The following is a 13,712-nucleotide window of genomic DNA, read 5'->3' on the forward strand; positions in this document are numbered from 1 at the left end:
TTCTCATGGAGAGGACACAAGTGCATACATGTGGTAAGAATGAGGCAGTATGTTAGAAGTATGTAGTAAAAGAATAATAATACAGTATATATAAGCAATAACACCAGCATGATGATAACCCAATCTGTCTAGCCTGCATTTTATTCATTTCAATTCGATTCCATTTTTATTTGTATAACAATGGACACTGCCTCAATGCAGCTTTACAGAACACAAGAAACAAAAAACATAGTGCAAAAAGTGCTAGATGTTAGACAAAAATCATCCCTAGTGAGAAAGGCGACTGTGGCAAGGAAGAACTCCCTGAGATGGTATGAGAAAGAAACCTTGAGAGGAACCTGACTCTAAAGGGAACCTCATCCTCATTTGGGTGACACCGGAGAGTGTGATTATGAATTATTATAAACACCGTAGACTGTGATATGAACAATGTCCTTTCTGCAGTTATGTACAGTGTGATGTAGAATGTTAGGGTGTGTATTAATTAGGAGGTTGTTGTCCACATAGGGTTGGCATCGTTGCTTTGAATACCCCAAAATCCTCACGAAGCAGAACCCACCTGTCCATCTCTGGATGCCTCAGGATCCTCGCAGGGTTGGCCTCATTTATCACTTACACTGATGATGGTGGTAATGATATCAGACTCTGATTATATGTCCAATATCTCACACGATGGACAGTATTTTTGCAGAATGGACATTATTTACATTTATATTATTTACCCAAATGAGGATGAGGTTCTATTCTGAGCCTGGTTCCTCTCAAGGATCATCTCATATCATCTCAGGGAGTTTTTCCTCGCCACCATCGCCTCAGGCTTTCTCATTAGGGATAAAATGGTAACTTAACTTCAAACTTTATCGTTTTATCCATGATTCTACACTTCTGCTTTGAGAAAATGTCCATTGTCTCCAGTTTCATTTCTATTTCTGTTTTTGCACATGACCTGAAACTAAACCCGAAGCTCGTATACGATATCAATTCCCAACGAATTCACTTCAATCCTCACCTCATTTCGTATCCAGCGGCACTTTAAGCCCGCTCTTTCCTCTCTGATCCGCGAGGGAAAACTTTCTCACATTTACTTTCCTCATTTGTTTTATGTCTTCCGAAGACATTTAAATTCTAGACAGAAAGCTTGCACAGATACAACAAATGAGATTGATGGATGAAAACAACCAGGCTTGATTTCCGCAGGTTTTGTGCATTAATTATTTTTAGCTTGCTTTAAAAATATATATCTGTATTTTATTTATTTTTTTTTAAATCATTCGACTCAGGTCAGTTTTCGATTCATGTCACAAATAGGAACCAGCAGCCGTTTGAGAGGTGGAAGGGGCTTATGGAAGAAAAAAAAAAAATGTAATAAGTGATTTGCATATTCCCGGCCACACGTTAACTTGCATGAAATTGGGTGGAACTAGAGCGGAGAAGAAGAAGAGGCGCCTAGCTCGAGCATGGACGAGCTCGCTTCGCGTCCTGACCTCAGAGACCCTGTCTGAAGACGTCTGGAAAGGGGGGGAAAAAAGAGAAACGAAATAGGATACAGCGCCCGGGCTCGTCCCCCGTGCACGCACAATCGCATCAGAGCAAAGTTGTTAAGCTCAGTTTGATGGCTGCTCTTTTTTAAACCGCTTTTCTCACCGTGCTCCAGACATCATTAAAGCACAGCACCGTGGAGGAGGTTTCTTCTAAATAAGTGACACTACAGTACCACCATGTGGTCACTTTGGGGAAGCACAAAAAAAATAAATAAAACCCTGCACTCCTAGCACGAGTCAGGCTCTGCTGCCATCGTTTCACTTGAAATCATTTTTGAAAATCAGAAGTAAAATAAATTAATAGAATAAAAATAATGTCAGTTTGGATATGAAGTTCAGAGGTTCTCATTATTTAAAAAAAATAGAATAAATAAAAAGAAATCCTTTTAACCAACCTTCTTACAAAACTTTAAAAAAGCTAATTAGGAGCTTTTAAATCCTGAATTTTAACCCACAAACCAATGGGGTTATTTTATTTTATATTATTTCATTTAATTTTATTTAATTTTATTTTATTTCATTACATTATATTTTATTGTATTTTATATTATTGTATTTTATTTTATTTCATTTTATTATTTTATTTTATATTATTTAATTAAATTTTTATTTCATTTTATTTTATTTCATTGCACTTCATTTTATTGCATTTCATTGCATTTCATTTTATTTTATTGCATTTCATTTTATTATATTTCATTTTATTTCATTTCACTTTATTATATTTTATTTTATATTATTTAATTTCATTTTGTTTTTTTAATATTTTATTTTATTTTATTATATTTTATTTTATTTTATTACAGACAGTGTCTTAATCTGATGAACTTAATCTGTCTACGTAAACAAATTAATTTTTTATAGATGTACGTCAGCTTAATGTCAGCTAGCAGATGAGTGCTTGGTCAGCTTTTCCTTCAATCCAATTTTATTTACTTATTTATTTATTTTTTAAGAGTGTTCATCAAATCCCTAATCTGAATACAGAGCCCAGAGAAAGCATAGAGTAAAGAAGCTTTTGTTGTCCACAAATAGCTGATGCAGTACATAGTGTAATGAAATATCGTACATATTTGTTCTCAGGACCCTGGTGCTACATAAAACTACACAGAACTAAAGACTGAAAGGTAAATTAACCTCTCCGTATAAGGCGAGTGTGTTAAACCTTAAGCATAATCAGCGCCTGTGTAACTAAACCCTGCAGGTTCTTGTGTTTAGCTCGGGAACAATTCGTTCCATTTACTCAGAGCACCAAGCCCTGAAGAAATCAGTCAAATGTGCAGAAATAGTAACACAAGTCAGTTCTGTGACACAAGTCGCGTCTCAGCTCTGAAACACGTTATATACAGTCAGTTTAAAATAAGAGTCTGTTCTATACCCTGTTCTCAGATATGATCAATAATTAACAATCTTTCACATGAAGTCGAACCAACTTGCTTTATTGTTAATCGTTCGAAATGACCCGTATGTGTGTGTGCGTGTGTGTGTGGCTTTACCTGACGCTGGAGCATTTCTCCTGACATGATGTCTCCACCGAAACTGGGCTCCAGCACCCGCAGGATGAGGAGAAGACGACTCACACCGGTGGCTGCTGCAAGCTGCATTATCTGTAATGAGGGCAGCAGGCGAGTGTACCTGAAACACACACACACAAAAAACTGTCTGTCCCATTATTATATCTTTATTCCCATTTATTAATCATCAGCACTGTTTCATTCTCTGATTGCAGGCAACACTGTATAATGTAGTATAGTTTCTGTAGAAGTGTGTGTAATTGCTCGTATGGCCAGAATTGGAAGGAGTCTCCAGTGTCAAGATGTTTAAGGTTTTTTTTTTTTTTTTGGTTATGGACATCAAGAGAGAGAGGAAACTAAAAAGTGTGTCTGGTGATGGACTCTGACGTCGCTCTGGATAAGGGCTTCTGCCGAATGCCAGAAATGTAAATGTATAGAACAACAGTGTATGGCTGTCATAAGATCAGTGATAATGGAAACAAACTTCTTAGGGATGGGACGGGATGGGATGGGGTGAGGTGAGGTGGAAGTAGAGTAGAGTAGAGTAGAGTAGAGTAGAGTAGAGTAGAGTAGGTGAGGTGGCATGGGAGTAGAGTAGAGTCAAGTCGAGTCGGTGAGGTGAGAGGGAAGGAGATGGGGTGAGGTGAGATGAGGTGAGGTGGGGTGGGATGGGAGTAGAGTAGAATCGAGTAGGTGAGAGGGAAGCAGGTGAGGTGGGAAGGGAGTACAGTAGAGTCGAGTAGAGTTACAAGTCGTGTCTCGAGTCGAGTCGAGTCAAGTCAGTGAGGTGAGAGGGAAGGGGATGAGGTGAGGTGGGATGGGAGTACAGTAGAGTAGAGTAGAGTAGAGGAGGTGAGAGGGAAGGAGGAGAGGAGAGAAGAGGACAGGAGAGACTAGACGAGACGAGAGGAGACGACAAGAGGAGAGATGAGATGAGACTAGACGAGACGAGACAAGATGAGAAGAGTTGAGATGAGAGGAGAGGACTGTGTGTGTGTGTGTGTGTGTGTGCGTGTGCCATATTCTTGGTATTTATATGCATGTGCAGTATCTGTGGAATGACGAGTGTGTGTGAATCAAACTGTACATCTTTAGCGTGTTTGTGCGACTCTGAACTGATACAAGCTCAATTATAAAAAGAACTCCAATATTTGCCAGTTTATCATTGGATCAGATCAGAAAGCAGTTTAAATCCAACCAGACAACCAAGAAGTCACAATGATGGTTATTAACCTAATTTTGTTCCTAAAATCCATGTTTTAAATCTAGAAAGTGCAGAGATGGATGAGAAACAGAGCGCATGAGCAGGAGGTCGAGGTGATGAGAAGAAAAGTCAGGAGTCAACACCGGTCTCAGCTCACTGGTGCTATGGATTGGCCAGTCTCGAACCTACAGAGTCCAATCAATAACAAGAGAAACACATGCTTACTCTCTCTCTTTCTCTCACACACACACACACACACACACACACTTACACAAGAGATTTATCCCAAACTGTAAACTTTGCTCTTTGTTGCAATTGAGCACGGTTCTACGTCTAAACTGTGTGAAATATATAAATAATCCCAGTCCTTTAGAATCCATTAGTGGCTTCCTGCTCTAACATAACACAAGCACCTCAGGAGCATCCATGAACTTAAACAAGCAGATCAAACATTGAAGTTTGCCTCATCTTTGCTGCACTGGAGGCTCACGTATTTAACCAGCTACCAGTTTAACATCATTCCATCAGCCTGTCCTAATAATTCCACTCAAAAGAACATAGAACAATTGCCCGTGTTTGATACCACAGCTTGGTCAGAAGCAGTGCTAGCTCCGAGGGTTACGTTAATACCCGATTGTTTCCATAGTAACGTACAGACTCTCTTCATCGACGACTAATGTTCGATACGGTGACTTTTACTGTTTCCTTTACCATTAAGGACGGAGTCTCCAGTGTCAGGGCATTGTAACCAGGGCTGTTCTTTTAAGTTTATTAGAATCAAAAGTTTCTCGGGGGGGAAAGAAGTTCCACGAAACTTCCGACGCAGCGATAACCCGACACTTTCAAATTCCTTCTTGGACCCAAACAAGTCTCTGCCTTTCACGCACGTAAACATTCAACCCTGCAAATTAAAGACGGCCGCCCTGACATTCATCCTCCTTCGCCATCTCTCCGTCCGTACCCAAACCCATTTCTGCTCCCAATTTAGATTCCTCTTCACCTTTCTTCAAAGAATTCTTTGCTCGTTTGACACCTTTTCACCCGGACACGTTTTCCTTTCCTCGCCACCAAAAAGCACATTCTGTGTCAAACCTCGGAGCTTTGATTTGGCGTCAAATCGGTCCGCCGGCATTGACATTTTATTTCGAAGGTCTTCGGTTCACTTCCATTCATTTTTTTTTTTTTATTCTGCCCAGGAGGTCTGGATTATGCATGGGAAGGCATGCGTGTCAAAGGGCAATTTAGCAAGGGAAAAGACAGGCCCGATTGGTGGGATGAATTAAACAGATAACGGCGAAGCGCCTCGCCAATGTCAGTTATTTTCCGAGCTACTCCTCTTTTCTCTCTCCCTCTCTCCTTTGGTAGCGATGGAGGTGATGAAATGAGGTCGAGGCTGTGCACTTTCTGCTCTTTGACTTTCCCATCTGGATTAGTGCAGGATGAATGAAGTCTGTTGCTCTTGTAGGGAGCAGGCGCATGACCCACTGTCGGAATGTCACACACTCTCTCGCTCGCGCACGCCGAGTCTGATCGTCCTCGCAACTGATAAGAACCCTTCAAAATTTGCATGGGCTCCGTCCCTCCCTCCTCGCACGTTCTTCACCGGGAGAAACTACAGATAACACGAACCCAGTCCGGTTTAACGGAACAGTTCTCATTACTAGACAATAATTCGGGAGCTCTTAACTTTTTTGGGGGGGAGGGGGGGGGGCTGTTTTATAGGCTCGGAATTCTCGCGATACCGCTGTATATGATCGGGAAGTTTGTAATTCCGATCAGATGCTCAGTTTGTGGCAGTAGAACTTTCCTGGATTTCACTGATGACTGGTGCAGGAGGTTAATGACAAAAATATCACCTTATTGGCATACGCTGAAAATATAGCATGAAGATTGGATGTTGTAGTATTTTCTAGCTTGAAGCCATGAGGTTGCCATGAAGAAACTGATTTACTTGTGTTTCTAATGTTCCTGAGCTGCCATTAGCATGCGAGAGCTGCCGTGGTCGGGTGTAACACGAGCTTAAGGAGAGCTTCAAGCTGAAAGAAGGCTATGAAATATTATTTTTTAAAATAATAATAAAAAAAATTATAAGAGTTGCAATTATTAAATATTCCATACACTACAAAAAAATAGAAATATCTTGCATAATTATTATTAATTAATAATAATAATAATAATAATTAATCATTTTAATTTCTAATAATAAGAACAAATATAATACCATTAAGCCTAATAAGACATATTTCCTCCTTGAAATTCCCGAATGTTGCTTTTTCCCAAAAAATAAAAAAATTCCACAAAAGCTTCATTTCCAGCTTTTAATATTCTTCAATCTGTTTAATATTAAGCCATATCTGTTGAATTTGACTATATTCAAGATATTTCTACAGGCTATGATCTGAATTTTGTACCCTAAATCAAGTTTAGACACACAGAACTCCGTTAGAAATAACATAATATTCTCAAGAGCCAGATTTCATCATCAGATTAATTCATCTCTAAACCTTGCCGCTTAAAAAACATCGTACTTTTCCTCAGGATTTTGCATTTTGCTCAACATTAAAATTTACTTGCAGCATGTCCTCACTACTAACTCTTTCAAACCAAACTATGTGACAGCTTTTGCTGATGTAATGCCGGGAAACATTTTTCAGTTCCCGATATCCTGGAGAAAAAGAAAAGAAAAAAAAGCTTGTTGGTGCAGAGCCTCTAAAGAGCAGAGCAGAAAAGATGATCAGATTGTTGATGGTCGGAAGTTTGCTGGCCGGAAAACTGCGCGGAAAATGGGCGGGGCGTCTGATGCTGACCCTGTCGAAGCACTAAAGCAACGTTACCGAAAGAGTTGTGGGTATTATATCAAGCAGGACTTACCCTTTATACATCCTCTTGACCCTATAAACAGGGTGCTAGAGTCTGAAATTATCAGAAAGAACCGATTTTAACACCTGTGTAATATTTTTGTCCATTTTGGAGTGGAAATAAAATGTAGATGGGCTGTATCTGGATGGCTTTTATATTTCACCAGTAATAATCTCTGTGCCTTCTGGCTGCTGAGACACTTCATTGAAACTTCATCAGTTAAATATCATAGATAAATTAACAAAAAAGACTGAGGAAAATTCCATCTGGAACATATTAATAAATAATAATAAAGGCATAATTATTAACAATTAAATGTCTTATATGTATATATCTCATAAGATGCATCATAAATGCACTGAAGAATCCAATGCAAAACATTTTGCACATTCGACAGTAGGGGGCAGTCATGATCCACACTGCACCGATCCTTCCTAAAAACAGGCCCTCAGTCTTCCCCCTGAGTGACTCGGAGTCAATACTATAGATTAGACTGAAGTAAATACACCGGGGTCGCTACAGGCCTGCTTCATTAGCCGAGACTGGCGAGAGTAGCTACAGCTCTAGCGGTGCTAATTACTATTAATTGGCATCCTAGATTCACCGGGAAATCCCCAGGGAGCGTCTACTTCCTGCCCTTAATAATTTATGCTAACGAATGTGTGGGTTTGTGTGATGCGAGACACTTCTGATAAGTTTCAGGGGAGCAAAGGACAAAAATGACAGGAAGTGAGATTCCAGGTTAAGTGGTGTAATTATTTAAATGAATAAAATAATGAGATAGAGATATACTTATATGACTTGCTGTCACAGATGACCTGAGACTCTCACACACTTTCTGTTAGAGTGGCAGAAGTTTCTTTCTCCCCATAATCGTGTTCAGTGTCCAATCTCAGCCCAGATTTCCCAGAGGACCTCAGCTACTGGCATGAACAGAACAGCTCAGGTGTGTGTGTGTGTGTGTGTGTAGGTGTGTGTCAATCTGACCGGCCTCACACAACTATATTACGGGTTATTTTAGATCTGAAAATCAATCAATTTCAGCCAAAACAGCCTGCATTAACATTTATTCCACGTGATGATGAATCTCTTATATCAACCTTTCAAATCTGTAACACAAAGTCTGTGTTGAATCCTTGATTCTGATGATTTATTTTCTACACTTCCAGCCAAAAAAAGAAAACACCCTTGTTCCATGCGAATGAAGAATAGATTTTTGAAAGAAAGGCTTTTAAAACGTCCCACTTGCTGCCTTCCAGGTCATCAGGTAAAGACTCTTGTAAAGTGTAAAGGGTTGCAGATCAAAGCCGGAAAAGGACACAGAGTTTAGCTGATTCAATGGTTCCGGTCAATACCACGGGTGTGCAAGTAAGGTCCTAAAGCATGCTGGGTAAACACAGGAAGCTTCAGGAATCAATATGGCTTTGAAGGCCTTGGTCTAGGTTTTATTAGCTCACACACTGGGCAAGAGGAAAAGGGCCACAGTGGTAACCAAATCCATATGACCTTTACTACTCGTTGGATAAACAGTGTAGAAAGCCAGCAGCATAATTGTTGGCACCCTCGGTAGAGGAGGAGATTAAAAAAAAGGGATTCGGAAAAAGATAATGTTGTAGTTAATTAGTTTCATTTCACGGCGAAGATCTCCAACCTTCAACTGAAGCAAATTTACTCATTGGCACCAGTTGGTGTTGCTTAGCCAACATAAAAGATTTTTCCTATGATGTTTAATGAGATTGGAGAAAACCTGAGGAACCTGAGAGAAAGCCTCAATACCAAATCTATGCAGATCTTCCAGGATCCACTGATTATGGACTCTCCTGTTCAGCTCTCCTGTTCAGTTCATATATATATATATATATACACTGATCAGCCATAACATTATGACCTCCTGCCTAATGTTGTATTAGTCCACCTTTGCTGCCAAAACAGCCCTGACCCATCGAGGCAAGGACTCCACTAGATCCCTGAAGCTGTGCTGTAGTATCTGGCACCAAGATGTTAGCAGCAGATCCTTTAAGTCCTGTAAGTTGAGAGGTGGGGCCTCCATGGGTCGGACTTTTTTGTCCAGCACATCCCAGTTTGGAGATGCTCTGATCCAGTTCTCTAGCCATCACAATTTGGCCTCAAATCTTTACACTTGCCCATTTTTCCTGCGTTTAAAACATCAACTTTGAGGACAAAATGTTCACTTGCTGCCTAATATATCCCACCCACTAACAGGTGCCATGATGAGGAGATCATCAGTCTTATTCACTTCACCTCTCACTGCTCATAATGTTATGCCTGATCGGTGTATTTAATTATTGTCCAGCTGGAAAATCTAATCAGAGCCCATGAAATGTTTTGGCAGATTTTTTTTATTCATGGTTCTTGATGGGGTCCATAACGGCAGCAAGCTCCCAGATTCTCCACAAAGGATTAGATTCTCTTCTGTGTAAGCAAACCCATCTTGAGTGTTTGTTGGGGGGAAAAAAAACAAACAGTAGTAGGGTCTAGTGATCTCCAGGCACTTCTTCTTGTGGTTAAATAAAAGAATTTCATTTCCTGTCCAAGTAATGTGTTGGCATTGTGGTGGGGTTTGATTGCAGATGAATTGTCCCCAAAATACTGTACTCTTCTCATCTTACTCATCCCCCTCAGTGTGTAAGAGGCAAAAAGCACTCATGTCTCATCCAGGAAGATTCATGACACCTCCAGATGTTTTAAAACTACTGCAATTAATTGCATTTGATTAGTATCAGTACTGATAAGTGCTCCATTAGATTCTGATAATAGAAGAAACTATCACATGCTGTACTTCTGCAATGCCTGAGCTTTTCCTGCCATATTCACACAACAAAAATAAAATGAAATTTACATGAAACACTGTGTACACACACACACACACCTGCTGTTTGAATCACTACTACCACAACAGATGTTCTAGACGAGTCTGAACCATACGGAAAGCTGCCCTTTAGAATCGCCGCTCTCTCCGTCTCCTCCCCTTTCGTGAGTACGTGAGATTTCACTGAAGGTGACGTCTCATTTCGGCACGGTCGTCTGGCACTTAGCGAGGGTGTCTATCATGTGGAAATGCATCTCCACTGTCCTCCTCAGGTGCTGTGACCTTCCTTATACGGCGTATTATCCGTTTATCTCAGAGACCCCGTGTGTAATTAAGATGAAATCTGAAATGCATAGACTCCAAATCACACCGAAAATGCTGAAACGTACAAAACAGGGTAAAGAGATATGCGTGTAAATCTCTATGTATAAGATTCTTCACTGCAATGCATAAATATGTTTGAAATTCCTCAGATATGAGACTTGCTCATATCACCCGTCCTTGAAAACCTGTGCTGGCTACTGGTTACAGCTTACACGCAGTTCAAAACTCTTCTTCTGACCTTTAAAGCACTTTATACCCGTGCCCATCAATAGCTGACTGAAATACTCCATTCCACTTTCCTCCCTGGGTGGCAGGAAACATCAGCTTCTTAAAATCGCAGTTAAAATCGACCTTTTTCCAGAGCTTTTCTGTTGCGTTGTAGGCTACCCATCAAAACGCCCCTGTGCTAAACCCCTCAAGAGCCTCAGCCCACCCCCCCAAGACTCCCCACCACCATGATAATGCGTGTAGCATTATTAGTTTTTCGATGGTTTGTAGTTTTTGCATTAAAGATGTCAGAATTGACACCAGAAAAGCTTAGAGTATTTCAGGAAATTCTGTTCGCGTGTGACCCCACTACAGCGACTAGAGTTTGTGCCTTGTTTATGAAAAGAGAGGTCCGAGGAGAACGGAGTGTCTGGTACAAGTTGACAGGAAAGCTACGGTATATACAAATAACTACTCTGTGTAACTGTGGTGAGCAGAAAAACACTAAACCTTTTGAAATGGATTGGTTACAACACATCAGGATTCCACAGAACAAGAACCCGAGGCTGACTGGACAGTCAAAGACCATCTGGACCCATTGCGCTGACTGGTTTAATAAATAAGTGTACAGATGTTCCTGTTAAAGTGTTAAACTGTATGGCTGCTTACAAAGAACTGACCCGAGCCCAGCATTCCATGTCAAGGGTCCTCAAAGGAAGTCGTGCCACCAAGCTTGGGCTTAAAAATAGAACAGACCATCCACGCCACCAATCTGTTAACAAAACAACGTGCGAAAAATCACCTAGCTTTTGAACGCATGCCGAAGGCAACGTTGGTATCGTGGGTTGACTGAAACAGCTGAAAATTTTTTCGTAAAATAGGGAAACTCGCTTCGCTTGGCTTTCCACTGACTCCCAGGCGTACTCGGGACTTAGCCGAGGGTTCGGTCCGGTTCGAATGCTGTAAATGCTTCTTATCCTGATGCAAATTTCTTGCAAAATTTCAATTCTTAAGGTGAAAATTCGTAAAGGTAGTATGCAAAGGTTCCACTGTATCATATGTGGTGATGATATTATCACACTGGCCAGCTCTGGGAATAAAGACCTTGTATTTTTCCACTGTACAATAAATTTTTTTCCAGTTTTATTGCAATATCTCTCACTATATTCTAAAACCACTATATTTCACATTTCATATGAACGTCCTCTGTTTCTTTCTTAGCCATAAGCTCTTTTTCCCCACCTTCCAACAATATCCTAGAGGATGTCAAAATGTGAACTGCTTTTAAAAAAGTTGACATCGATCAATAAATTAGTCAGTGTGTTGCATCTCCGTTGCATTTGTAGTTCCATTACACCGTGCAGGACTGACAGGTATCAAATGTCTCCTTAATTCATCTTTAATGCAAGCAGCCGACTCTACTTAACGCCTCCATAAGAAACAAAATCTGTTACACAACTCTGTGTACGCTATATTAACTTAAGTTGTAAGTTAATATCCCCGACATTTATTTTGCCATGCCTAAGTAATTGAATTGCATCTCTGGCGTTTTATACTTGCCGGTCTGAGGGCCTATTAATCACGGGGTAATTGGACACACATCGCCGTTAAATGCTGCTGCTCCACTTTCAGTCACATATAAATTAAAGTGTTCTGCATTATTCATCCTTTATCTGACTGAACCCCAATTGTGTTACATAACTGCAGGAAAAATAACAGCGGCTGGAGGTTATGAATCAGGATGTGTGGGGAGATGGTTCACATGAGATTACTCGCACAGTGCCACAGAGCAAATCTCTCATATATCTTCATTATTTCAGAGGCATGCTGGGAAAGCAGCTAACGCTCCCCTGATCCTTACGGAAATATCGGTCCGTAGAGGTATAGGAGATCGAAATATAGTGACCGTTCGAAACCACGGGACTGTGTTCTACTGTAAATTGCTGTTTTATGCAACAGTCGGGAGGTGATGACTAGTTTTCGAAAGTAAATCACAGGGATAAAGCTCATGAATGCTCTCATTCTAATACTTTATCAGGTTTATAGGAACAATTTACGCAGGCATTTGTCAGTCCCTCCAGGGTTTAGCGATTTTGCGATCAAGCAAATGCCACGATATTCAGAGGAGCTTGGAGTATTTCAGAGTGACCACAGATTCAAGCCAAGACGTGTCATGTGACATCACAACGTGCAAAAAGCTCTTCGATTCATGTGCATCTGACATGAGCACATCTATCATAAAAAGTAATTACATATGTGTCTTCTCACAAATTTTGAAGAAAGATACCACAAAATCAAGCATTTTTGGCCAACAATGATAAAAAAAAAAACAGTCAACAGTCAGTAAGAACATCTTCAGGACTGAAGCTCTTTTGTGGAATCTCTTTAATATGAGAACCATGTCTGGTGATGAGGGAACAATCGTATACAGCCACTAGCATTTTCGTTAATGGTGGGGAACTTGTTTTGTAGACGCCCCACAATGTTGTAAGAAGGAAGGAAGGAAGGAAGGAAGGAAGTTTTAATTTACTTAAAACATCAAGGATTTTGCTAGCTGGTTATCTAGAGGTGTGTTAGTTAACTGTACCTGCAGGCTGATGGTGCTGTGGAATTAGTTAAAATAAAGGAACTGCTTGAGATTTAGGCAGTGGCGGGCCGTGCATTTCACACCTAGGCCTTCACTGGTCTTCAAGAAAAACAATTTCTTCTCCTCTGTCAGCTATTGTGAGTTAAAATATATATATTTGAGTGGTTCGCTGCCTCTGACTACTCCGATTATCCAATCAGAGGACGGGAAATTGCTGACGTAATCGTATGCCTGCTAGATCGCCCCAGTGACGCCAACTCGAAATCTGATTGATTAAGGTAACAATTTCATCGCCACTTATTTTTAAGCTACGGGCGCCTGCACTACTGATTCTGAAGGCCTTAAGGCAGATTTCTTTCACTCTGGCAACACATGATGTCAGCTACTGGCTGAAATATGATTGGATAAATACTCTTATCATAAATATACACTACTGGAAGCAGCGCAACCAAAAGAAAAGCTATGAAATGTAGAGAATAGACTATTGGGAATAATTTAATACACATTCAAAATATTAAATATATTAAAATGCAAGTCAGTGATTCAGATCACTGCTGTTTAGGCCAGCAGAGAAGGCCTTGCTGACCCTGACAGCCCACCACTGGATTTAGGTCTCAAACTAGAATTATATATAATTCTAAAGACA

At 40.4% G+C, this 13,712-nt stretch overlaps 1 protein-coding gene across 2 annotated transcripts in view; it reads right to left on the minus strand.

Moving 5' to 3' along the window:
• Window positions 1-13,712, minus strand: part of si:dkey-122a22.2 (uncharacterized) — a 31,380-nt gene that overhangs the window by 2,424 nt on the left and 15,244 nt on the right. For both annotated transcript variants that reach the window (XM_058376408.1, XM_058376407.1), the window contains one exon: window positions 3,038-3,176. In XM_058376408.1, the coding sequence (XP_058232391.1) occupies window positions 3,038-3,176 (139 nt within the window). The remainder of the gene's footprint in view (window positions 1-3,037; window positions 3,177-13,712) is intronic.

The sequence above is a fragment of the Hemibagrus wyckioides genome, linkage group LG23 (genome assembly GCF_019097595.1).
Source record: "Hemibagrus wyckioides isolate EC202008001 linkage group LG23, SWU_Hwy_1.0, whole genome shotgun sequence".
Taxonomy (NCBI): Eukaryota; Metazoa; Chordata; class Actinopteri; order Siluriformes; family Bagridae; genus Hemibagrus; species Hemibagrus wyckioides.